We start from the raw sequence: 26,825 nt of genomic DNA, 5'->3' as shown, positions 1-26,825 counted from the left end.
GATTTAGTAATAATAACAAAATATCGAAGTTTTTCTTCTAAACTTTTGCTTTAAACTTTATTTCGAGTGGATTTTTGTTGAGCTTGGTGATTTTTTAAATGTTACAATCATAGTAGATTAATAGAGGACACAGATGGCGCTGGTTGAAATTTTCGAAAATAGTTCGAATAACTTTTCAAATTTTCGAAATTTGTTCAATTAACTTTTCAAATTTTCCAAAATTGTTCAATTGACATCTCAAATTTTCGAAATTTGTTCAATTAACTTCTCAGATTTTCGAAAATTGTTCAATTAACTTCTCAAATTTTCGAAATTTGTTCAATTAATTTCTTAGAATTTCGAAAATTGTTCAATTAACTTCTCAAATATTCGAAAATAGTTCGAATAACTTTTCAAATTTTCGAAATTTGTTCAATTAACTTCTCAAATTTCGAAAATAGTTTCGAAAATAGTTCGATAACTTTTCAAATTTTCGAAATTTGTTCAATTAACTTTTCAAATATTCGAAAATAGTTCGAATAACTTCTCAAATATTCGAAAATTGTTCAATTGACTTTTCATATTTTCGAAAATTGTTCAATTAACTTCTCAGATTTTCGAAAAATGTTCAATTAACTTCTCAGATTTTCGAAAATTGTTCAATTAACTTCTCAGATTTTCGAAAATAGTTCGAATAACTTTTCAAATTTTCGAAATTTGTTCAATTAACTTTTCAAATATTCGAAAATAGTTCGAATAACTTCTCAAATATTCGAAAATTGTTCAATTGACTTTTCATATTTTCGAAAATTGTTCAATTAACTTCTCAGATTTTCGAAAAATGTTCAATTAACTTCTCAAATTTTCGAAATTTGTTCAATTAATTTCTTAGAATTTCGAAAATTGTTCAATTAACTTCTCAAATATTCGAAAATAGTTCGAATAACTTTTCAAATTTTCGAAATTTGTTCAATTAACTTCTCAAATATTCGAAAATAGTTCGAATAACTTTTCAAATTTTCGAAATTTGTTCAATTAACTTTTCAAATATTCGAAAATAGTTCGAATAACTTCTCAAATATTCGAAAATTGTTCAATTGACTTTTCATATTTTCGAAAATTGTTCAATTAACTTCTCAGATTTTCGAAAAATGTTCAATTAACTTCTCAGATTTTCGAAAATTGTTCAATCTGAGAAGTTAGATTTTCGAAAATAGTTCGAATAACTTTTCAAATTTTCGAAATTTGTTCAATTAACTTTTCAAATATTCGAAAATAGTTCGAATAACTTCTCAAATATTCGAAAATTGTTCAATTGACTTTTCATATTTTCGAAAATTGTTCAATTAACTTCTCAGATTTTCGAAAAATGTTCAATTAACTTCTCATATTTTCGAAAATTGTTCAATTAACTTCTCAAAATTTTGAAAGTTGTTCAATTAACTTTTCAAATTTTCGAAAATTGTTCAATTGACATCTCATATTTGCGAAAATTGTTCAATTAACTTCTCAGATTTTCGAAAATTGTTCATTTAACTTTTCAAATTTTCGAAAATTGTTTAATAAACATTTTAAATTTTCGAAAATCGTTCAATTAACTTGTCAAATTTTCGAATAAAAATTAAAATCTTAAAAATTTACTACTCTAGAGGCCTCATTTCTACTAAAATTCATATTTTAAAAATATTATTCTTTAAACTTCCTCAAGACCTTGTTATCTGATTGAACAAAAAAATGCAAAGTATACAAAAGATTTGTGAAATACCATTCGTGACAATTGAAACTTTTTCTTCATCTTCTCTCATTTTTCCTTTTCAAAAGTACCTGACAAAACACTGATTTCCAACAGAAAAATAAATAAATTTCATTTCTTTTCCTTTTTTGCAGCTGCAGCGGTTGCGACTCGTTATTCCCTTCGTTAATGTTGCTGGAGCACCACAAAGAGGAATTTGAGCATTGGAGCGACACGGAGGACAATCACCGCATTCCTTGTTGCCGACGAAATCGTCGCTTGGAAGACGACGACGACTTTTACAATTCCGACACAGCAACGAGTGACGCAGAAAGCGAAGACATGGAACGACTTTTATAAATTGCTGATTTTATCACAAAAAAAAAACATTTTTCGTCAATTCCGCCACCTAAAATGATATGCAAATCTAATTTGAAGATGATACATATTGATCGGCGGATGGCGTGCGCGATAACAACAATCCATCATCATCTTCTTCGAGGTATTTGTATAAAAATAAAAATAGAACCTTTTTTCGGTAAAAGAAGCATCTCTCAAGAGAATAAAATGCTCTTTTTGACAAAGAAAGGTGGTGGGAATCGTTTAAATATTAAGCAGGTCATAAATATAGCTGTATCCCAAAACACACAAAAATCCACAAAAATTCACAGATTCAAGCAAAGTTCTAACGATGATTACATAGTTTGCCAGAAATACACAAAAGGGAACCCAAAGCCCCTCACCTCCATTGTAGAGCCAAAAAAAAAAAAAATAAATTAAAACAATGAATGAATGTTTTCCAGCCTTACACCTTTTCTATTACAAAAAAATAAGCGAATCATCATGTAAATGTAACAACTTGTATATTCATGTAAATGTATATAAAATAAAGAAAAAAACTGAAATATAGTAAAAAAAAAATATTAATTTAGGAAAGTGGTATAAAAAAAAGTTCTTTTTGAAATGAGTTTTGTGAGCGAAATGATGAATTTATAAAATACTTCACTGAAAAATGTTGGATTTTTCCACAAAAACCTCGAGTGGGGTTTTTCGTTGGTGCACATTGAAGGTAGGTGAAAGCAGAAACACGTTATCAAAAAATAATTTAAACAAGATGTAAAAGTAGTTTCTGCTGTAAAATGAACAACTCAACCGCGTAGCACAATGGTAAAAGTATATCTCTGTCTGCAACGAAATATGACGTTTTTGGAATTCTTGCAGGTTTTGATGGTTTGGTTGAACTATCACAAGGTTTGAGTTTCATGTTATTTGAAAAATGAACTTTTTTGGTGAAAAATTTAAAGAATTTTATTCAAAACAGGATTTATTTTATTTTTTCTGCCAATATTATTTTTTTTACTCCTATCATTAATTAAGGGAAAAAAATTTAAATTTAATTAAATATTTTAATTAAAAAATTATTATTTAAAATTAAATTAAATTAAATTAAAAAGGCAAGTATAACTTTAACATTTTTTTCTCAAAAATCAATTTAATTAATAATTTTAATAAATGAATTAATAATTTAAATTTATAAACAAGATAAAAATTTAATTTAGGAATTATTAATAAATTTAGTAAAGAAACGATTTTAAGCTTTCTTGACTTTTTTTAAAGCTTCAAATAAAAATATTTGAAATAATTTTAAAAATTTTAAATTAAAAAAACTTTCAACCTTTCAAAAAAAATTCAATCAAATTTACAAAAATCATAAATGAATTTCAAATTTTTAAGAAAAAAATAGGGAAAATTTACAATTAAAATTAAACAGTTAGGAAAAATTAAAATTTCTTTAAAAAAATTTATAAAATTGACTTAATTTAGGATTTTTTCATTATTTTGGGGTAAAAATTTGTAAATCTAATTTTTGGAAATGAGTTTGGATCCCGGGAAAAATATACTTTTTTCACCTCTGCGTATAAGAAATATTATCTCAAAAATTGGTTTAATTAAAAATTTTAATAAAAAATTAAATTTATTAAAAATATATTAAAATTTATAAAAAAAATAATTTAGGAATTATTAATAAATTTAGATTTATTTTTTTGATTTTAAGCTTTCTTGATTCTTTTTTAAAGCTTTAAATATTTTTCAAAAATTTTAAATTAAAAAAAATTTCAATTTTTGTGTCAAATTTGGTTAAAAAATGCCAAAAACGATAATTCAATATTTCATTTTTGATCCAAAAAATATTAGAGAGTTTTTTAAAATCATAATTATTATAAGTTAGATAAAATGTGAAAGGTTTCTTTAAAATTGCAATTAATTAAAGTTGAAATATTTAATCTATAATTTTTTTATTTACCGTAATGTAGATAATTTTTATGGAAAAATATCCGTTACAAATTTCAATCATCAATTTTAAAGTTAATAGAACAATAATTTTTCATCAATTTTTAGGTTTTTTAAGCAAATTTTTAGACAAATTTTAAATTATTTTTCAGAAAATCAAAAAAAAAAAATTTATTCAAAAAAATTCATTCTCAAAAATTTGGTTCAAAAAATTTCAAAATTTTGTTAAAAATTAAAATAATTTAGGTAAAAATGTTAATATAATGAATTTTAAAACCAATTTTCGTTAATAGAACGGATTATTTTTTCCATAAGAATTATCTACAGTACGGTAATTTTTAAAATATATTTTTTTTTAATCGAAATATTTAACATTACTTCTAATTTTTTCTTTTTAATTTTAATATGCTTTTATTTATTTACAGGCAGAGCCTTTAAAAGTTGCAATTTCTCACTAAAAATAATAAAATCTTGATTTCAGTAAAACTTGAACAATATGTATGCAAATTTGGTTTTTCTACGAATACCCAACTACTTTTCCTTCATCCTTTTCAGAATTCCAAAAAATATTGCGTAACATATTTCCTCGAATCTGGTCACGATTGAGAAATTTCATGCGAAAAACTTTAACAATACGTTGCAATCTGATGTAAACGACAAATTCGTTTTCTGAAGACAAAAATTGCCGAAAAAAAAGTCGCATATAAGCTTGGGGATTTACAATACGGCTTGCTTTGATAATCCTATTTATTTGTTTTTCAATTTTTTTTCTCTTTGTTGAAAATTCAATATTGACTAAATTTACATTGCATCCGACATGACAAGTAAAAAAAAAAGAAATGAATGCAGAGGAAAATAAGAAGCTATTGTTTCGTGTGGTTTATTGTAAATTTTGTAATCCTCTTTTGCCCTTTTTCACCAACTAGCTTATTTATAACGAACCCTTGCTTCTTGATGATTACCAAGCGAAAGGACTGACGATAATAATAATAATAAATAATGGAGATGCCTGGTCATTTATCTTTTTCGCAGGAAAACAAAAGGTTAACCGGAACAAAAGGTAAGTAGATTACACGAACATGACCCAAATTTTTCTTCTTCATCTTGATGCCTGCTGTTGCTGGCAAAAAAGATCTCACCATATTTCATAAAATACAGGAAAAAAAATGGTTAGAGAGAGGTTTGTAATTAAAACATAATCAAACAAACTTTAATTACGAAACCCGACTTCCCCGACAACAAACAACGTCAGTGAAAATTGCATTTTTGCAGTCACTTTCATGGATGGACCGAGTTTCGGTGCAGCAACGCATAATAAAAAAGTTACATGCACTGCACACAGACAATTATGTTGTTACCGCGATTTACTTTGTCGGAAGTAATTTAATTTTCTTTCCTCGCTTTTTGCAAGTTTTCAAATTAGTCAAACCGTCATTGAAACAGGGAACGAAAAGTTTATTGCAACGTTGACGAATGATGGGCTCGACATCAACAACAAAAAAAAAAACAAGCAAGAAAAAATTAATTTTCTTTGACAATGCGGCTGCCTGTTTATTCTGTGGAGAGGGTTTTACTGAAGAATTTTATATTTATTTGCAGCCTTGAATCTTTGTCTCTTGTTTTTTTTTTGCTTTCTTTATTCAGTATCATTGACGTACATTGACGTGCTTTGACGTGAAAAATCTTGTTTTTTTGCCATGTACGTTTTCCGAGAAAGTGTTGGATTGGCAAAACACACGAAGAAGTAGGAAAACAAAAATAAATTGATTACGCGTGTTTCTTTTTGACACGACGACATATGTGAGGTAAGTATTTATTTCAGGTTTCCCTTTGCGAATTTGGATGAACTTGAGATGAGACACGGTTCATTAAATCGACATTTAACAATGGTTTAATTAGGAAACTTTTGTCTGCTGATTCTTGACACAACTTTTTTTTGTGCTTTCTTTGTTTACTTTTCGGGACAGTGATACCTGACTAGATTTTACTTTTTTTCTTTTGTTAGTTTACGTGATTCGGTTGCGGTTGATGCTGTTTCTGGCAGGTTTTGTGTTTTATTTTTTGTTCAAATATGTCTGTTTTTCACACTGGAGGAAAAAGGGGGAGATTTTTAGATAAATTGTTAGTGCATATTTTTGATTTTCAGCTTTAAGTTGATTTGGGAAGCATCAAAACACAAAAGTCACAAATTTATCGAGGAAGTACCTAATGTAAAAAATTAAAATGTTTTACTTAGTATGTCTCTCACTCTCTGTCTCTCACAAAAGAAAAATTTTTGTTTTTATTTATTTAAAAAATAAGGAGATTTTGATGGAAATCATCTTTAGAATGCATAATTATTCAATTTTAGCTTTGAAATCCATCAAAAGTTGGTTGAAACTTGACGTGAGAAAAAAAGTACGATTTTTGCTCCTCATATGAAAAAATCGTTGTTTTTTTTATTTCATCAAAAATCGACCAGATATGCATGGAAATCATCTTTAGAATGCATAATTATTCAATTTTAGCTTTGAAATTCATCAAAAGTTGGTTGAAACTTGACGTGAGAAAAAAACAACGGTTTTTGCTCCTCATATGAAAAATCGTTGTTTTTTTTATTTCTTCAAAAATCGACCAGATATGCATAGAAATCATCTTTAGAATGCATAATTATTCAATTTTAGCTTTGAAATCCTTCAAAAGTTGGTTGAAACTTGACGTGAGTAAAAAAGTACGATTTTTGCTCCTCATATGATAAAATCGTACTTTTTTTTATTTCTTCAAAAATCGACCAGATATGCATGGAAATCATCTTTAGAATGCATATTTATTCAATTTTAGCTTTGAAACCTATCAAAAGTTTGTTAGATCTTGACTTGAAAAATTTCATAACCGTTTTTCTTCTTTTTCGAAAAAACGGTCAAGAAAAATTTTTTTTATTTCTTCTAAAATCAAGGAGGATAATAAAGAGGTATGTAATAGGTATGTAATATCGAAATGCGGTATGTCGTTCTTTAGACTACTACTTTTTCTATTTTTTGATAGTTGAATAGTTCGAGGATGAATAGTTAGATTTTAATTTTGCAATAGACATTCCTTTAGTTTGAGTTTAAATAGTTTAGATTAACAGTTTGATTTCAGTTAGCAAGTTGTTGAAAGTAATAAGTCTTTAATGGAGAAACTCCTTTCTAGAATAGTTTGTTGAAGATCGAGGATCTTCACCAAATTCCATATTGAGCGATGTGTTGTTTAGGGAAATAAATTTTTTTCTTCATTTCATTCGTTTTGATGAGAACAAGAGCTTTGATTTGAACAGGCAATTGTTATACCTGAAAAGAGGGCACTGAAGTATACTATTTTTCTTTATCCACGTTTGTTCCACTTGACGGTCAAAGAATGAATGAATATTAATTTTGATATTCCAATACACAAAAATGTTAAACACGGATTACTATGATTAGTTTCCTTTTTTTCATAACGCCGTTAACGTTCATCGTTAACACGTAACACGTTTTAACTATGAATTCTTGTAGCCTCGGGATCTTATGTCTGATATGAAGGTTTTGTCTAAGAGTATTTGTATATTTTGTTTAATTTCTTTTTAGCAAATCTCATTGCCATTCCAGTGACATATAGTGTTAATAGAAGCTAATTAAGACTTTTTAATATTCACAAGTTTATCCCAAAATCTAAAGTAATTTAATTTAAAAAACCTCAATTCATCAAAAAGTTTCATGACACCAGTCGATCCCAGTCCATTTCGAATGCTTATAGTAGTAAACTGTGCACATGATGTTTTCAGATACCTCAGACAAGTGACTTTATGCTGCACTTGAGGATTTGATCTTTGAAGAGTTTTGCGATCTTTGTACTCCACATTGATAATGTAAGCTCTTAAGTTGTTTAATGATCTTAATGATGGCAGCTTTCTCTGTATTTCTTCATCAGTTCTTTGGATGAGTTTTGCTGTTATACTTTTTACTTTTGAAACTTTTATTAAGATCTTAAAATTTTTAAATTCTTGACATCGAAAAAAAATCAGTTTTTTTCATAAAAATTAAAATCTCTTAAAATTGAAGGTTTTTTAGTCCAATTTTAGATTCATGTTTCTAATTGATGATGATATTTGATTCCCAAACATTTATCTGATGCTGCCTAGAATTATAAAAAATAATTAATTGGATCAAAAGTTGTTTAATATACTTTCATAAAATTTTCAAACTCTTCAAAAAGCAAAACTAACCTCTTTTCCATTCTCAGGAAACACAAATACACATATTTCTTGGAACAAAATATTGACTCAAAGTCTATAAATTGTGTATGGAATCGAGGCAATTCCCACGAGCGACTTGATAGTTACATATTTGTTACACATGTCGCACGCAAACACGAGCAACACATCCCAAGGATGAATATCAAAGTTGTTGATGCTACTACTGCTGCTGCTGCTGCGACAACAACAACAATGATCACAGGGAGAAAAAAGGTAAATTAATGTTGGAGCAGTGGAGGGATTTTCAATGCATGCTGAGAACGATGAAAAGAAAGTTATTTCTAAAATGCTGCTGAACAATTTGCGGTGAATTTATGTAATAAACTTTTTTTTCATGCTATTGAGGAAAGTCCTTTACAATGCAGTTTTAAGTAGAAGTTTTTTCATTTATTTTACACAATAACCCAAAAAAGAACTTTGAATGACTTGAACTAGTAAAATTTAATTAATTAAATTGGGTAAGGAATAAAATTTAGGCAGGAAATTGGTTGGAAATTAAATTTTGTAATAAATTTTGATGCCTTTTCCCAATAAAATGTGATCAAAAACGTTCAATGGGATAAATTGTTCTTCTAATAAAATTCAACATGATACTGGAATTTTGATGAAACTGCAGAATATGGCTTTAAGAGAGATGATTTTCGAGGAATGTTTCTCACATCCTTGAATCTCAAACGAGTTTTTATGAAAATTTATATAGAAACCGTAAATGTTGATACAAAAATATTTTTAAATTCTCCATTTTTAAATTTTTAGTGAATTTTCGAGCATCAAATATCTAAAAAATTAAAATTTATTTAATTCCTAATAAAATTTTGATAAATAATTTATTTAAAATTTAAATCATATTTTTAAAAATTTATTTTTTTTTAATTTAAATAAATTTATAATTTAATTAAATTAAATTAATTTATTTATAATTAATTAAATTATTTTTATAAATTAATAATTTAATTTAATTTTATAATTAAATAATTTAATTAAATTATAAATTTATTTAAATAAAAAAAAATAAATTTTTAAAAATATGATTTAAATTTTAAATTAATTCACAAAATTCAGTTTTAATGTAATTAAAAATAATTTAAAAAAAAATTTATACCATCATTTTTTTCGCAGCCAAATGCATTTGCTGAACATTCATTAAAAAAGAAATATAAACTAATTTATTTTATTCCGCAGAAATCTGTCGTTCCTCAGAATTAACTCAATAAAATTTATTTTTTTCTGAGTATTCTGAGCCTCATAAACGCAAAAAAAGAGTAGAAAAAAAATATTTTCTCATTTTTTTTGTTTATTTCATTTTTTTTTGTATCTTCATAAAAACTAATTATTATATTGTATAAGGCTATACATTTTTTAATCATTATTAATATTATTTATCACACGACAGAACAAGAAAAAAAAAATTTAAATTCAACAAGTTTTCACAAATCCAAATTTAATTATTTTCCTTGAACTCTCGTGCTATTAATTTTTTATTATTTATAATTTTTTTTTGTTGTTGTTGTAATAAGGAATAGCTGTGAGTGTTATAGTAGACTTGAATTTATATTTTTTCTTTCAATAATTAATTATTTATCATAATAACAGTTTTTTTTGTTGTCCTATCCTTGAATGTTTTTTTTTACATTTTTTTTGCTGTTATTTGATTGATTTTTTTTACATAATTTTTTATTCATACCTATTTCAATAATAAAGGAGCAACAAGTCTAGATAAATAGTTTCAATAAATAAATTATTTTTTTTTATTAAAAAAAAGTAAAAATAAAAAAAAAATAAGACTGAATTAATTAATTAATAATTAATTGACTAACCCTAAATTTATTTTTTTATTTAATTTTTTTCGTTAACCTAAAAATTATTTAATTGCTCTATACAGCTCCTTTTTTATTTGCAATTTTTTTAACTTATTTTTTTAAACATAAGAAAAAAAAAGAGAAAAACAGACAGCAGGGGATAAGTACATTATTCATTTTGTTGTTTCATAAACAACCTTCAAGGATACGTGAATATTTTTTTTTATATAATAATATTAATAATCAGTCAATTAAGTTAACAGTTGTTTATACTAATAATAATATTTATAATAAAAAAAAACACAAAAACATAAGAAAACGTGGTTGGTTGATGAGTGGCTCTCTAGCCTGACTTGATGAATATTTTTTATAAACTTAATTAATTTTTTTTTTTAATTTTAAAAAATATTTGCCGTTTTTTACGTATAATTTTTCGGCAGTAAAAAATATAATTTTAGGAAATGAGCAAAAAAATAAAAAAAAAATTATAAAAAATAATTAATTTCAATAATTAATTAATTAATTGGTTACTCTAAATTTTTTTGTTCATCGAATTCCTAATTTAATTTATTTTTTTTATTTCTAAGAAAATTTTTAATTTTTTTTTATTTTCTCTTTTTATTTTTTTTATTTATTAAAAAGAGAGTTGGTACCTAATAATGTGTTTTTTTCCTAAAAAATATAGATTTTTAATAGTAATTTTAATTTTAAGAAAGAAATTTACGCGTTTCTTGGCAATTTATTTTTTTTATGGATTTTGCTGACTAATTTTTTAACAATTCTTAACAAAAAAGTGCGTTTTTCTTAATTTTTTAAAGTTTTAAAAATTTTTTTAAATTAAAAAATTAAAAAAATATTTTTTTGTCATGCATTTCTTTCAAGAAAAAAATATTTATTCAAATTTACAGGAGGAGAAGTAGGAGATTGCGGTGATTTTTCTCCAATTTCAATCAAATGATGTTAAAATACGGTAATTTTAATGGTTTTAAAAAATAATTTCAAATTAATTTTCGTATAAAAAAAAAAATGAAAGGAAAATTTGCCAATTCCATTTTTGATCCAAAATTTTCTGAAAAATTTAAATTTCACGCGACTTACGACGACGACCCGTTCACCAATGGCGGTTCCGTGGCACCAGATTTTGCTGCTTGTGAGTTGTTGTTGTTGTTACTCGAGCCAGTTGGTGGTTTTTTGTTGTTACGACGTTGTTGCTGTTTGTTCGTATTGTTGTCGGCACCACGTGGGCCTCCGCCCTTGTTTGGTCTCTGTGGCTGCGGAGCTGGTTGCTGTGACGACGCCGCGTTGTTCGTCGAAGGTGCCTGCGTGTTATTCGGTTGCGGTGTCGATGGCGTATTGCTTTCTGCCGGAGTTGGATTTTCTTGCTTGACCTGCTGCGATGACGATGAAGCGGATTGTTGTGGTTGGGATGACGTGCCGGCTCCGCTTCGACTTTCGTCGCGATTGTAAGAGCCGTTTGCTGTGAAAAAATTAAAAAAAATTAGGAAATTGAAGGATTTTTGAAGGGAAAAAATGACTCACTATTGCTGGGAGGGTTCTTTTGTCGGCGTCGACGTCGATTGTTGAATCCCTCGTTCGATGACTGACTTTCAGCTGAAATTTTTTTGATTTTAGTCAAAGAATTTTTTAAAGAAATTATTTTTTTTACCTCTATCAACACTACTGAAATCCCGATTATCACTATTTCTGTTGTTGTATCCGCCGTTATCGTCGCGCGACATCGAGTCTCGTCCGAAATTTCGATTTCCGCCCATTCGTGGTTCAGATCTCCGATTGTTTAAGCCACCTCTGCGTCTGCCGTTGAATTCGCCGCCACGTCCTTGGTATTCTTCATCGTTATCTCGTCGATTGTTTCCTGCAAAATTGTCAAATTTTGTATAAAATTAAAAAATTTTCGATCAAAATTGTCAATTTTACTCAGAAGTTTTCCTTAAAGTTAATAACTTTAAAATTTCTTCAAAAATTTCACAGTTTTTCTCAAATTTCTTAAAAATTTTCATGAATATTCATATTTTTTCACGAATTTAAATAATTTTTCTAAAATTTTCATGGATTTTCATAATTTTTCTCAAATTTTTTCAAAACTTTCAAAATTTTTTATTAAAAATTTTTCAGAATTTCCAAAATTTTTTCAAAACTTTCTTAATTTTTAAAAGTTCCTTTAAAAATTTCCTGAATTTCTTTTTTATTTTACAAAATTTTAATAATATTCCAAAATTTTTTTTATGATTTTTTTTAAATTTCTTTTAAATTTTCCACAAAATTTTTAAAATTTCTTAGGTTTTGATACTTTTGATCAAAAAATTTTTCTTCTTCAAAAATTTTCTGAATTTTTTAGGATTTTTTCAATCTTCTGAAGGTTTTATTAAATCTTTTCAATTTCACTCAAAGATTTTTAAATACTTTTCAAATTAAATTTTGAATCTTTGAAAAAATTCTAAAAAATTCAGAAAATTTTTGAAGAAGGTTTAAAAAATTTAGAACAATTTTGATTAAAATTATCAAAACTTAAGAAATTTAATAATTTTGCTCAAGATTCTTCACAACTTTCAATTTTTTTTTTTCAAATTTATTCAAAACTTTTATTAATTTCCTTAAAATGGCTTTCAAAATATCCTGAATTTCCTTATTTTAATAAAATTTTAAGGATTTTCCAAATTTTTTATAAATCTTCTCCATTTTTTTTAAAAGATTTTCTTCAAATTTCATCAAAGCCTTGAAGTAATTTTTCTAAATTTTAATAATTTTTTGATAATTTTTCATAATTTCCCTCAAAATTTCCGTTTTTCACATTTTTTTTTATGATTTTCTTCAAATTTTTAAAAATCTTACCTTGATAACGTCCCCTGCCCGAAGGTCCTCCTCTGCCACGTCCCCGGGGACCTCCGCGCCGATTCGAATCCATGTCACTGCTGTAACCGCGCTCGTTGCGTCGTGACGAGGTAAAGCTCTGCGTTGATGTGTTATTTCCCGTTTGGTGTATCGCTCGCAGCTGCTGATCGATTTCCAATTTTTCCAAACGTAATTGCTCGACTTCCTGCAAAAAATCGATTCAGAATTTGTTTGGCAAAAATCTTGTAAGAAAAATTACCTTTAGATGCACTAAATGATATTCTAACAAAATTTTGGCATTACTGATACTTTCGATTGTGCCAACAAAGACAAAAGGAACTTGACCATCTTCATGCGGAATACTCGGTTGCGGCTCGTTTTCTCCCTCAATCTGAATTTTTTAAGTAAAAAAAAAAATTAATAAAAAAAATTTTTAATTTCCAATTTCAGATCATTATGTACCACCTTTACTCGAACAACGCCACTCTTATCGACAATTTCCTGAATTATTCGACCGTTTTTTCCGATGACCTTGCCGACGAGAGATCGCGGTACCTGCAACGATTCCTCGCTGTATTCCAGCATGGAGCGCGCTTTTTTGACGCTTTCTTCCGTGTCGCCGTAGATTTTGAACGTGCACGTGTTTTCTTCGAGTTCGATGTTTGTGACACCGTCGACTTTTCGAGCACTTTGGATGTTGGCACCGTGAGCACCGATCGCCAGGCCCATCAGATCGTCGCGCACTTGGAATTCCTCCATGAAACTAAAAAAGAAAAAAAATTTATTTAAAAATTTTTTAAAAGGAATTTTGACAGAAAACAATAAGCCGACACCCCACATGCTCTAAAAAATTAAGCTACTAACATAGAAAAAGAATAGAAGGGAATGTCATTACCTTCCACGATACGAATTTCCACTGAAAGAAGGAAATCGTTGATAATCGTTAGTAATGCTGGAATGATTTTTCTTGTTTTTAAAGCTTTTTTTACAGGAAAAAAATGATCAAAATTTATTAAAAAATAAAAATATTAAAAAAACATACATTTACAAAATTATAATTTTTTGAATTTTCATTAAAAATTATATCAAAAATTTTCAAAATTATAAATTTTTGGATAATTTATTGAAAAAAATTATAAACTTAACAAATATATATTAAAAATTTTAAATTTCAATCATTTTTTTTTTAGAAAAAAATTAAGAAAAAATAAAAAAAATAATTTTGATAAAAATTATTAAAATAATTTAATTAAAATTTATAAAAAATATTAAAACTTGTATCACTTTTCATATCAAAAAAATAAAAAATAGGAAATTTGATCATATGTTTTCAAAAATTAAAAATTTTAAGCCAACATCATTTAAAAAAAAATTTTTTGAATAAAAATTGTTTAAAAAAAATAAAGATTTTGAATAAAAATTCATTAAAATCCATTGAAAAAAATGAATTTTGATAAAAAATAATTTAAAAAATTATTAAAAAAAAAATTAATTAAATTAAATTTATTAAAAGATTAAAATTTTATTCGTAAAAAATTAAATTTTGATCAAAAATTATTAAAATAATTTAAAATTTATTAATTTGATTAAAATTTATAAAAAAATTATTAAAATTTTTATCAGTTTTCATATGAAAAAATAAAATATTTGAACAAATGCATTAAAAAATTTTAAATTAATTAAAAAAAAAAAAATAAAAAAAATTGAATAAAATTAATAAATAAAATATAATTTTGATTAAAATTCATTGAAAATATTAAATTTTGACAAAAAATCAACTAAAAAATTTTTTAACAAAATTTCATTAAATTAACCGTTTAATTTTCATTCGTAAAAAAAATTAATTTTGATCAAAATCTTAAAAAATTATATTTTTATTAAAGATTCATTTAAAAAAATTTAAAATTTTTAAAAAATATAATTATTTTGGAACAAAATTTGTTCAAAAAATGAAATATTTTGAAAAAAAATCATTAAAAATTTAAAGTTTTGGCCCCAAATTCTTAAAAAATTAAAACTTTGATCATTCTTTATGAAAAATTTCATTCAAAGTTAGTAAAAAATTAACAAAAAACCATAAAAATCCCACAAATTTCCCCTTTTTCAACCAAAACCTTACCTTCCAGTGTTGTGCAATTTCGTTGACTCGAGTATACGTGCTGCTTCTTCAGTTCGTTTCAAAAGCATGACCTAAAAAATACATTTTTCTAATAAAATCCCGAATTTCCAATAAGAAAATGTTTCCTACCTTCTGACTTAAATTCCTAAAATGCATTTCTTGCATCATTCCAGCGCGCTTGGCGAGTTGATCGCTGCGTGAAATGAGCAGCAAAACCCCGCGTTCCGGCACATAGCGACAAATTTCGGCATTTACGAATTTTTGGAACTCTTTGTGAACGCCTTCCAATTTTGAACTGCAGAAATTTTTCATTAAAAATCATTTTTTGGGCAAAAAAATTAAATTTTCCTTACTATTCACGCAAATCCTCCTGAACTGGAATCTCAAATTTGTGAAATGTTTTATTCGTGACGGGTGGATTTGTGTTTTTCGGACGCAGACGATCGCTGGGAACGATTTCCGTGTACGCGTTATCCCATCCAAGGTACTCGACGACGAGGAATTCGCCCTTCATCATCTGAAAAAAGGCGAAAAAAATTAAAAAATAATTCAAAAAATTAAAAATTATTAAAATTTTACCTTAATAACTGCCATCCACCATCCGCAAGCTTCACGATCATTGGAACGAGAAAAAACTTCGACTTCCATGCCTTCTGTGAAGCTGCTAAGCGAGTTGTCCAGCGGCCCGCTCGGCGGCAATCGCACTTGACTGAACAAGAATTTGGATTCTTCTTGCCAACTGTCGGAGAAAAAATCATGAAAATCTAAAAAAATTGCAATTTTTGGGCAAAACTTACTCATTTTCAAAAGCAATCATAATTCCATCATCGAAAATGTCTGTAATGGATCCCTGGAATTTGATAAAAAAATCAAAATCAATCAAAAATTTTCCTTTGTCTGTCAAATTTCTCAAAGAGAGAAACGAATGCCCAAAAATAGAATTCACGCCAGATAAAAAAAAAAATAAATAAAAATCCGGAACATTGCGTAGGAGCCAGCGACAGAATCAAATTATCGCAATTTTGGCAGAAAAATCCGCAATTTGTCAATTTTTAATGAATTTCTTTCGAACCACAAACGCCCGAGAACACGAGTTCTCGCGAAATTCCAGCGTAAAACGCACAAAAACATCGCGAGACGTAACATGAGGTTTTTTCACGCCCCGACTTCCTCTTTTTTTTCCGTGCCGCAGCACCCGAGACAGCAACTACAGACACACGCAAAATTTTTCAATTGACTTTTTCGCGGATTTTCACGCGCGGCAGCGACAGATTTCCATTTTTCTCGCGTTTCCGGGTGCTTCGTGGCTGCGGACAACTGGCGCGGAGGGCTTTTCCTTGCGTACTTTACCTTGTACCAGGCTTGATTTTCACCGAAAACTTCCACACTTATTCCGTCCATTTTGTAATTTTTTTGTGTCCCACTCGTCATTTCGTGTTTTTATGGTTTCCGTACGAGGTGTCACAGAGGTACGGCGCGTGTGTAGTGTTACTGTAACATATGAGCGATTTGTGTGGAGACACCTTTTGATGATACTGGGTTTCGTATGTTGTACGAGTTTTGTAGTGTTTACTTGTTGAAATTTGAATTTTCATGGATTTTTAAGGATTTTTAGCTTGATTTTAAGCTCAAAAAGTTAATTTTATTGAGTTTTAGTCCAAAATCCATCAAAAATTTTTATAAAAATTTAAAAATTTGTGAAAAAGTGAGCAAGACATGTATTGGCGACAAAACTGTGAAAATTTTGTGTTTCGTAATTGTGCGTAATTTTTCGAGACATAGTGCGAGAAATGCTTGAAAGTTGGAAAAATTATTAGAAACATGACTTTTGATGTAAATATTTGTGTTTTTGAAAGATTTGCGAATTTAAAAGATGTGAACAAAAAATATATTTTGAGCACTTCGTTTTGCTCTTATATTTAAAGTATTTAAAATTTTCTGTAGAATTTTGTATATTTCTGAATTTTCTACTAAAATTTCTACTAAAAAAAAGAACTCAAATTCAAGAGTCATTTAGACCCTCAGCAATAGTTTAAGCCTTAACTTGTTTAACCCTGACATTCGGAACGGAAAATTACAATTTAAAAGTTAAATTTAGATTTTGTACGATTTTTATATTGAATTTAGTTCCAATGATTTCAACGAATTTCAAGAGTTTCAAGCCGCAAATTCAGGCTTGTATAATATAGATCAAAATCAAAAAAAAGTTTTATCTTTTTTGAAGTAACAGATTAGATCATGAAACTTTAAACCCTCAACTTTTTTGCATTTCGAAGAAAAAATTGATTTAAATTCGACTTTCAAAAAAAGTCTGTGTGTGTGTGTTAAATTGAGTAAAAATTTTAAAGTTTTTAATTTTTAAAAATCAAGGAGATTTTGATGGAAAAAAAAATATTTATTTATTACTTTGAAATCCATCAAAAGTTTGGTGATAAATTTCAAGTCGTTTTAAGTCGTTTTCAAAAATTTCAAGGCCAAAATTGAATTTATAGTCTTTAAAATGATTTTCATGATTAAGTTTTGATTTTGCAAGAATTTCAATTTTTTTTGATTTATAATATTGCAGTGAATCTGATCTTTTGAAAATGAAAAATGTTTTACCATGTGTGTGAGGATCCTGAAATCTGTCATTTTGGGTTTTGATGTTGAAATTTAAAGGAAATCAGGATCGAAAATGTTAAATTAGGGGTACAAAAATTTCAAAAATGCATTTATGTGAAAAATTTATAAGTTGATTTCGGAAAATTGAAAAAAATGAATTTGTTGAGGACTACAATAAAGAGTAGGTATGTAATATCGAAATGCGGTTTAGTATGTCGTACTTTAGACGACTAATTTTTCAATTTTTTTGATTTGATAAATATGATCGAAAAATTCAAAAAAAGTTAAGGGTTGAAAATAAAAATTTTGCTTAAATTGAGTAAAAATACGTTCTAAAGTTCAAATTTTTAAAATTTGGTCGATTTTCGATGAAAAAAATTGTTTTAACCCATGAATGGTGATAAATTTTTCAAGTCAAGTTTTAAGTCGTTTTCAAACTATTTCAAGGCCAAAATTGAATTTATAGTCGCTTTAAAGATGATTTTCATGATTAAGTTTTGATTTTGCAAGAATTTCAATTTTTTTTCAAGATTTATAATATTGCAGTCCAGAATCTGATACTTTTGATAAATGAAAAACGATGTCAAGTTACCCGTAGACTTCGTTCTACTAATCTGTCATATTTGTTTTTATTTTTTAAAGCGAAATCCCAATCTTAAAATTTAATTAGGTAAAAAAATGTTCAAAAAATTTATGTGAAAAATTTATAACTCGCCCTTTTTTATGCAAAAAAATTATTTCTTAATGAGAAATCAAGAGAGAGCTCAATAAAATTCAGAAATAAAGTTTTCTTAATTTTTCACAATTTTTCCATCATTCGATGAATTTTTTGTTCCTAAACCTTCTTTTTGATAAACATACTCAAAAAACCCCAAAAAATTATTAAATTTGGAAATTTTAGTATGCAAAATAAAAAAATTTTTTTTTCATATAAAATGCCACATTTCAAACAATTTTTAAGACCAAAAAAACGGTAATATTTTATGAAATTTTTAACTTTTTTATTTTTTTTGCCCCAAATTTTTAATAAAAATGTTAAAGTTTGTAAGGAAAAACGTTTGTATCTCCTGATTCTCCTTAAAAATAATTTAAAAATTATTTAAAAATAATAAAATTTGGTTGAAAAAATATTTTTAATAATCTTCATGTCTCGCACAACATTTGACTTGCGAAACATAAATTTTTCACAATAAAGAATTTGTCGCTTATATGACTTGCGACACTAAATTTTGAACCATTCAAAGACTTTTCAGTTGAAATTTTGCACTTTTTTGAATAAAAATCCAATTTTATTATTACTTAATATTGTTTTTATTCAATTAAAAATGGATTGTGGAGTGAACAAAAAATGCGGAAGGGAAAAGGAAACAAAGGGGAAAGACGATGTACTTGTAAAAATAATTTCTCTATCCTTATTTATTTTGTAATAATTGTAGTAGTAAATATTGAGTAGAGTTGAAGAAATGATAAAAAACTTGCTCGTCTCTCGTCCTGTGTCGTCGTCGTCGCTGCTTATAAGAAATAATCGGCTTGTGGCTTTTTCGAGGGTATACCTCGACTTTCCTGCGGCGCCGCCTCAAAAATCGTAAAATCACGTTGCAAGTTTTCATTTAGTTCCAGAATCGCCGCCACATTGCCGCAGCGATAGCAGTAATTCGGTGCGGACCAAACGGTGAGCACGGTCTCGTTAAAATGCCATTTGTAGCCCTCCATGACGAGTTGATGTGCGCGACAAATCATGTCGATGTCATTAGCGCTATTGAACTGCGACACGACATCCGAGCCGAACAAATAGCCGGCGCCGCGCGGCGAAACGCCCCATCCTTGTGTGTCTTCGGGATCGCTCCACAGCAAATCGCACATCGGCCCGTCGTGGGGCACCTCCTGTTTGCGATCAATCGACCGAATTTGGTCCAAATACTGAATTGAGGGACTCAGGCCGCCATGCACGCAGAATATTTTGCCGTCAATTATCGCCGACAGCGAGAGATAATCGAAAATTTCTGTGCAATAACGCCACACCGTGACGGAGCCATATTTGCGGAGACATTCGTCGTAAAATCCGTAGACTTGTGTGATTTGTCGGGACTCGTGATTCCCGCGAATGAGCGTTATACGGTCCGGATAACGGACTTTTAGAGCGAGAAGCAGCAAAAAAGTCTCGACACTGTAATAGCCTCGGTCCACAAAATCGCCCATGAACAAGTAATTTGTCTCGGGCACGTCGCCGCCCACTTTGAAGAGCTCCTTGAGATCGTAAAACTGTCCGTGAATGTCGCCGCACACGGTTACCGGCGAATCGACACGCTGCACATTGCCCTCCTCCAGCAGGATTTCTCGCGCTTTTGCACACAACGCTTTCACTTCGTTCTCCTTGATGATTTCGCAGCGTTTCAGCTGCTCAATCTGCCGATCCAGATCGCTGTAGTCTGTGGTAGTCATAATTGCGCTCGGATTTTCCGGTTCTAGAATAATATTGACGGTGTTTGTGGTCTGTGAGAACGGAGAAAAAAAACAAGGAAAAAAATTGTGAGGTGAGGAAGAAGACTAAGCGGACCAAGCCAACAATGGCGATTAGTGATGCAATATTTTGCGGGAATTGCGGGCGGATTTACTTACATCAAATGTGTAAAAAAGTTGGATGGGCAAGTGGTTCACTCGCGGTTGCCGTTCGTGCCAATTTTTGTGCAAGTTCGAAACGATAAAATGCGGAAATGAGTAGCAGATGAAAATGAATGGCTGCTGCGAGTCGTTGACAACAATGCCGAGTGAGCAAGGCACCGTATTTCGCTGTGTTATAATTTGAGACGAATTAAAGTGATAAATGTCGAAGGGCATTTCAAATTATTTTTTATTGAATTTTGTCTCCTGTCTCATTTGAAAAAATCATGGGGGTAAAAATAATTTAATATATTTTAATCTTGTATTTTTTCTCTTTTAATTTTTAAATTTTTAATTTTCCTAAAAATTAAAATACGTATTCTCTGAACATTTTCCTGAATTTTGTGCTCTAAGGTCGAAAAACCTTAATTGATTTTTGACTTAAGCTTCTTTAACCTTTTGTATCTAATTGACTTAATTCAGAAAAAAATTTCAAATTAACAAAAATTATTCTTTTTCTTGAAATTTGATGGAAAATCTTCAAAAAGTCAAAAGCTTTTTTAAACTTTTACATAAGTTTTAATTTAAACCTTTATTAAGCCTTTAAAATCTTTACTAAGAACTTCAGAAGTAAAAGTAATTGTTTTTGAGTTATAAAATGATTAAAAATGATAAATTAGAGCCCTCTGACAAATTTTTATCCATTTGGAGCAAAATTTGACAAAAATTGCTTTGACACAGTTTTTGACATAGTTTTTGACACAGTTTTGTTCTTGATTTAGTTTTCAAATCAAAACTGTGTCAAAGAAATTTTTTTTTTTCAGTTTAATTTTTTTTGCAGTTTTGAGTTATAAAATGATTAAAAATGATAAATTAGAGCCCTCTGACAAATTTTTATCCATTTAGAGCAAAATTTGACAAAAATTGCTTTGACACAGTTTTTGACATAGTTTTTGACACAGTTTTTGTTCTTGATTTAGTTTTCAAATCAAAACTGTGTCAAAGAAAAAATTTTTTTTTCAGTTTCAATTTTTTTGCAGTTTTGAGTTATAAAATGATTAAAAATGATAAATTAGAGCCCTCTGACAAATTTTTATCCATTTGGAGCTAGTTTTGACAAAAATTGCTTTGACACAGTTTTTGACATAGTTTTTGACACAGTTTTGTTCTTGATTTAGTTTTCAAATCAAAACTGTGTCAAAGAAAAAATTTTTTTTCAGTTTAAATTTTTTTGCAGTTTTGAGTTATAAAATGATTAAAAATGATAAATTAGAGCCCTCTGACAAATTTTTATCCATTTAGAGCAAAATTTGACAAAAATTGCTTTGACACAGTTTTCGACATAGTTTTTGACACAGTTTTGTTCTTGATTTAGTTTTCAAATCAAAACTGTGTCAAAGAAAAAAATTTTTTTCAGTTTAAATTTTTTTGCAGTTTTGAGTTATAAAATGATTAAAAATGATAAATTAGAGCCCTCTGACAAATTTTTATCCATTTAGAGCAAGATTTGACAAAAATTGCTTTGACACAGTTTTTGACATAGTTTTTGACACAGTTTTGTTCTTGATTTAGTTTTCAAATCAAAACTGTGTCAAAGAAATTTTTTTTTTCAGTTTAAATTTTTTTGCAGTTTTGAGTTATAAAATGATTAAAAATGATAAATTAGAGCCCTCTGACAAATTTTTATCCATTTAGAGCAAAATTTGACAAAAATTGCTTTGACACAGTTTTTGACATAGTTTTTGACACAGTTTTGTTCTTGATTTAGTTTTCAAAACTATGTCAAAGAAATTTTTTTTTTTCAGTTTCATTTTTTTTTTGCAGTTTTGAGTTATAAAATGATTAAAAATGATAAATTAGAGCCCTCTGACAAATTTTTATCCATTTAGAGCAAAATTTGACAAAAATTGCTTTGACACAGTTTTTGACATAGTTTTTGACACAGTTTTTTTTCAGTTATAAAATGATTAAAAATGATAAATTTTATAAGTTTTTCAAAACTGTGTCAAAGAAAAAATTTTTTTTTCAGTTTCAATTTTTTAGCAGTTTTGAGTTATAAAATGATTAAAAATGATAAATTAGAGCCCTCTGACAAATTTTTATCCATTTAGAGCAAGATTTGACAAAAATTGATTTGACACAGTTTTTGACATAGTTTTTGACACAGTTTTGTTCTTGATTTAGTTTTCAAATCAAAACTGTGTCAAAGAAAAATTTTTTTTTCAGTTTCAATTTTTTTGCAGTTTTGAGTTATAAAATGATTAAAAATGATAAATTAGAGCCCTCTGACAAATTTTTATCCATTTAGAGCAAAATTTGACAAAAATTGCTTTGACACAGTTTTTGACATAGTTTTTGACACAGTTTTGTTCTTGATTTAGTTTTCAAATCAAAACTGTGTCAAAGAAAATTTTTTTTTTCAGTTTAAATTTTTTAGCAGTTTTGAGTTATAAAATGATTAAAAATGATAAATTAGAGCCCTCTGACAAATTTTTATCCATTTAGAGCAAGATTTGACAAAAATTGCTTTGACACAGTTTTTGACATAGTTTTTGACACAGTTTTGTTCTTGATTTAGTTTTCAAATCAAAACTGTGTCAAAGAAAAATTTTTTTTTCAGTTTCAATTTTTTAGCAGTTTTGAGTTATAAAATGATTAAAAAAAAAATTATTAAAAATGATAAATTAGAGCCCTCTGACAAATTTTTATCCATTTGAAACAAGATTTGACAAAAATGGCTTTGACACAGTTTTTGATTTAGTTTTCAAATCAAAACTATGTCAAAGGAATTGATTTTTTCAATTTCATATGTTTATGCCCAGAGACCTTAAGGGTACTTAAATAAAAAGTCGAGTTCAATACCGCATTTTTTTTTTCAAAATATGGTAAAAAATTATGAAACATAAATTAATTTAAAATAAAATATTGAAAATTTGAAGCACTCCCCTTAAGAATTAATGTTATAAAACATTTGAAATTTGTACCGGCCTTGATGTTATACAATTTATCACTTTCATTCGTCTCACAATGAAAGCAAGTACTGTAATTTTCAAAAACAACCCTTACTTTCAGACAAATGTACGAGCGAAAACCATACTTTTTAGAGCGTGTTTCCAGAATTGACCAAACAATCAAACAACAAAAAACGTTTTGCGAGAAAAAAAGTATTTACCGAGCCTTGTTCCAAAATGAAGATCGAAGAAGTCAAAAGTACAGTGAAAACGCAACGAATTGCCGCTCACAGTCACGTCAAAGGCTTGGGCCTGAACGAGAATGGCGAAGCTTTGCCTTTAGCCGCCGGTTTAGTTGGACAGACATCAGCTCGTGAGGTTCGTGTTTTTTCCCTGTTTTTGAATTTTTCATGAAATTTTTAATAATTTTTCATCAAATTTTAGGCTGCCGGCATCGTCGTCGATCTCATCCGTTCCAAAAAGATGGCAGGACGTGCTTTGCTCCTCGCAGGTCCTCCCGCCACCGGCAAAACCGCAATTGCACTCGCAATCGCTCAAGAGCTGGGCAACAAAGTTCCCTTTTGCCCGATGGTCGGTTCCGAAGTTTTCAGCTCGGAAATCAAGAAAACCGAGGTTTTGATGGAAAATTTCCGCCGTTCCATCGGTTTGCGGATTCGCGAGACAAAGGAAGTCTACGAAGGTGAAGTTACGGAATTGACGCCAATTGAGACGGAAAATCCGATGGGCGGTTATGGGAAAACTGTGAGCAACGTCGTGATCGGCTTGAAGACGGCAAAGGGCACGAAACAGCTGAAACTCGATCCGAGCATTTATGAGTCGTTGCAGAAGGAAAAAGTCGAAGTAGGCGATGTGATTTACATCGAAGCCAATAGCGGGGCGGTTAAAAGACAAGGACGCAGTGATACTTTTGCCACGGAATTCGACTTGGAAACGGAGGAATATGTCCCTTTGCCCAAAGGAGACGTTCACAAAAAGAAGGAAGTTGTCCAAGATGTCACGTTACACGATCTCGATTGTGCCAATGCGCGTCCCCAGGGCGGACAAGACGTTCTTTCGATGGTCGGGCAAATCATGAAGCCCAAAAAAACCGAAATCACGGACAAACTTCGCATGGAAATCAACAAAGTCGTTAATCGGTACATCGATCAAGGTATTGCGGAACTCGTGCCCGGCGTTTTGTTCATCGACGAAGTTCACATGCTCGATCTCGAGACTTTTACGTACTTGCACAAGTCTCTGGAGTCGACAATCGCTCCCATTGTCATTTTTGCGACAAATCGCGGCAAATGCACAATCCGCGGCACCGACGACATTGTTTCGCCGCACGGAATTCCGCTCGATTTGCTCGATCGCTTGCTCATTATTCACACGAAGCCCTATTCGAAGCAGGAAATTGAGCAAATTATCAAGTTGCGCGCTCAAACTGAAGGACTTGCCATTGAAGACTCGGCTATGGCGTGTTTGAGTAAAGTTGGGTCCGAGACAACACTGCGATATGCTATTCAATTGTTGACACCAGCATTCCAGACGTGCAAGGCAAATGGCAGGACTCATATTACGAAGGAGGATATTGAGGACATGAATAAGTTGTTCTTGGATGCCAAACGGTCCGTTACCTTCTTGTCGGCGAAGAATAATAAGTTTATGATGTAATTTTTTCCGGAGTGTGTGAACGAAATTTGATTTATAAGTGTGAAGAAACTAAATAAAAATTCCTTAAAGAGATTAAATTTTGAAGTGTTTCGAAAGATTTTTTTGAGTTTTAAAGTGAAAAAATGGTAAGAAATGTGAAAATTTTAAGAAATTGTGAACGAAATTTAATGAAAGTAAGTAAAATTATAAAAAATTGCAAATAATAAATTAAAAAATATTGAAAAAAAAATCTTAAAATCAGTGCAAATTAAAATATACCAAAAATTTAAAATATGGGTGAAAAATATTTAAAAATTAAAAAGCTCTTAAAAAATTATTCAAATAAAACTCATAATTTATTTTTTTTAATCAAAATTGGTTAAAATAATCCATCAATAAATTCAATTTAGTTCAAAATTTATTAAAAAAAATTTAGGCTGCTCCAAAAACTTTTTGTCCCATGCCCCATTTCAAAAGTCGAAAATCCAATGGGGCAAAATAAAAAAAAATTATCAAAATTAACCGTTTTTTGGTCCTGTTTTATATTTTTTCAAGGAATTTCCCAAAATTTTTTATTGTAAAAAATCGTTTGTTAACATGAATTTTTAAAAATAATTTTTTTCAAAAAAAAATTTTTCAAAATTTTTTGACAGATTTTTTTACGATTTTTTGTTCAAATTTTTATCTTGAAATTCTCTGAGATATATTTTAAATTATCAAATCTCAATGAAGATATCATAAAATCAACTAAAATATTGATAAATGACAAAAAACTGTTAAAATTTTGTCATTTTGTATGAAAAAGTATTTCAATTTTTTTTTTTTATTTTTTTGCCCCCCCCATTTTGAAAAAAAAGTTTTTGGGACAAAAAGTTCGAAAAGCGGCCTTAATTATAAATTTTTATTAAAAAATAGATAAAATTTTAAAAAATATAAAAATTTTAAGAATAAGAATAGAAAAAATATTTAAATTTTTGAATGATTTTTATCAAAAAGTTTAAAACTGGTCGTAAAATTTATGAAGTTTTTCAATTAAATCTACAAAAAAAATGAAAATAATTAAATCTACCAAAAATATACGATAAAGTGTCTCAAAATTTAAGAAAATTAAAAAATCATCAAATATTTAATGAAAAAGGACAAAAAAAAATTTTTGAAAACATAAAACTCTTAAAAATTTATTTTAAATTTAGTAATGAATTGTAAAAAAATCCAAGAACTGTTCAAAATTTGACGTTAATTTCTAAAAATTGACCAAATTTAAGTACAAATGACTCAAATTTTGTCAAAAACTAAAAAAAAAATCTTAAAATGAGCAAAAATTACATCAAACGTGGCTTAAAAAGATTCAAAATGCAGTTGTTGGTCGAAATAATTTTTTTTTTTCTTAAAAAAAATATTTTTTAAAATTATATTTCAAGACAAAAATTATAAAAATTCAAAAATTTCTTAAAGTTTTTCATCTAAAATTAATATTTTGACATTTTTAAAATAATTCAAATTATTCAAAGATTAAAAAAAATTTGGTCTAAAATTGGATTTTAAATGATTCGATTTTTTAAAATTTTAAAAATCCTTTAAATTCTTTTGAAATTTGCAAAATTTGAGCAAATTATAGTCAAAATTAAACAAAAATGTTAAGAAATTTTAAAAAGTTTTTTTTACAAAGTAAGGCCGCTCCAAATGAAAATCAAAAATAAAGTCCAAAATTTTTTAAAATAAAATGGGGGGGGGCTACTCAAATTTTCATAAAATTAAAAAAAAAAAATTTTAAAATTTTGAAAAAAATACAAAAATTTTTGATGGCTTAAAAAGACTTTCAAAAAAAAAAGTTGTTGGTTTAAAATAATTTAAGAATATTTCTTAAAAAAAAAATTTTTTAAAATATTTTAAAAAATTCCTTAAAAAAATTTTGAAAAAAAAAATTATTAATTTTATGAAAAATTTTGTAGAGAAAAATTAAAATATTTTCAAAACAAAAATAATTTAAATAAAT

General features: G+C 28.2%; 4 protein-coding genes across 7 annotated transcripts in view; 2 read left to right on the top strand and 2 right to left on the bottom strand.

Annotated features, from left to right (window-relative positions):
- The window catches only part of LOC134834911 (GATA zinc finger domain-containing protein 14), a 30,153-nt gene extending 27,586 nt beyond the window's left edge, over nt 1–2,567 (top strand). Inside the window, exon 4 of the mRNA XM_063849717.1 lies at nt 1,867–2,567. Coding sequence (XP_063705787.1) covers nt 1,867–2,071 — 205 coding nt within the window. The 3' untranslated portion in view covers nt 2,072–2,567. The remainder of the gene's footprint in view (nt 1–1,866) is intronic.
- Nucleotides 2,568–11,011: 8,444 nt separating this feature from the next.
- Nucleotides 11,012–16,424, bottom strand: LOC134836131 (fragile X messenger ribonucleoprotein 1 homolog). 4 transcript variants are annotated; one of them, XM_063851350.1, is made up of 13 exons: nt 16,374–16,424; nt 15,821–15,873; nt 15,603–15,762; nt 15,377–15,540; nt 15,153–15,318; nt 15,024–15,094; nt 13,800–13,820; nt 13,367–13,667; nt 13,164–13,295; nt 12,905–13,109; nt 11,721–11,927; nt 11,594–11,665; nt 11,012–11,531 (listed from the first exon to the last, which is right to left on the bottom strand). In XM_063851350.1, exons 1-13 carry the CDS (start codon nt 16,422–16,424, stop codon nt 11,149–11,151), a joined length of 1,986 nt encoding a protein of 661 aa, XP_063707420.1. In that variant the 3' UTR covers nt 11,012–11,148. The 4 variants fall into 4 exon arrangements, with proteins under 4 accessions (XP_063707420.1, XP_063707421.1, XP_063707422.1 ...); XM_063851351.1 differs by having other exon boundaries at nt 13,370–13,667; XM_063851352.1 differs by lacking the exon at nt 13,800–13,820.
- Nucleotides 16,425–19,010: 2,586 nt separating this feature from the next.
- Nucleotides 19,011–20,382, bottom strand: LOC134834229 (serine/threonine-protein phosphatase 4 catalytic subunit). Its single transcript, XM_063848814.1, has 2 exons — nt 20,244–20,382; nt 19,011–20,117 (listed from the first exon to the last, which is right to left on the bottom strand). Exon 2 carries the CDS (start codon nt 20,064–20,066, stop codon nt 19,137–19,139), a length of 930 nt encoding a protein of 309 aa, XP_063704884.1. The 5' UTR covers nt 20,067–20,117; nt 20,244–20,382; the 3' UTR covers nt 19,011–19,136.
- Nucleotides 20,383–23,335: 2,953 nt separating this feature from the next.
- On the top strand, nt 23,336–24,918 carry LOC134834854 (ruvB-like helicase 1). The gene is made up of 2 exons (XM_063849649.1): nt 23,336–23,554; nt 23,621–24,918. The coding sequence occupies exons 1-2, from the start codon at nt 23,414–23,416 to the stop codon at nt 24,848–24,850; spliced, it is 1,371 nt and encodes a 456-aa protein (XP_063705719.1). The 5' UTR covers nt 23,336–23,413; the 3' UTR covers nt 24,851–24,918.
- Nucleotides 24,919–26,825: the final 1,907 nt, after the last annotated feature.

The sequence above is a fragment of the Culicoides brevitarsis genome, chromosome 3 (genome assembly GCF_036172545.1).
Source record: "Culicoides brevitarsis isolate CSIRO-B50_1 chromosome 3, AGI_CSIRO_Cbre_v1, whole genome shotgun sequence".
Classification (NCBI taxonomy): domain Eukaryota; kingdom Metazoa; phylum Arthropoda; class Insecta; order Diptera; family Ceratopogonidae; genus Culicoides; species Culicoides brevitarsis.
Note: the sequence above shows the minus strand (reverse complement) of the source record. Positions and strands in the feature narration are given on the sequence as shown.

Bases quoted from the DNA above. Each gene is read 5' to 3' on its own strand.
- LOC134836131 (XM_063851350.1), bottom strand. From the start codon at position 16,424: ATGGACGGAATAAGTGTGGAAGTTTTCGGTGAAAATCAAGCCTGGTAC. The intron at 15,874-16,373 runs GTAAAGTACGCA...ATCAAATTCCAG, and splicing joins AAAATCAAGCCTGGTACAAG to GGATCCATTACAGACATTTT. The intron at 11,666-11,720 runs GTAAAAAAAATA...AAAAAATTTCAG, and splicing joins TTTCAGTAGTGTTGATAGAG to CTGAAAGTCAGTCATCGAAC.
- LOC134834229 (XM_063848814.1), bottom strand. From the start codon at position 20,066: ATGACTACCACAGACTACAGCGATCTGGATCGGCAGATTGAGCAGCTG.
- LOC134834854 (XM_063849649.1), top strand. From the start codon at position 23,414: ATGAAGATCGAAGAAGTCAAAAGTACAGTGAAAACGCAACGAATTGCC. The intron at 23,555-23,620 runs GTTCGTGTTTTT...ATCAAATTTTAG, and splicing joins GACAGACATCAGCTCGTGAG to GCTGCCGGCATCGTCGTCGA.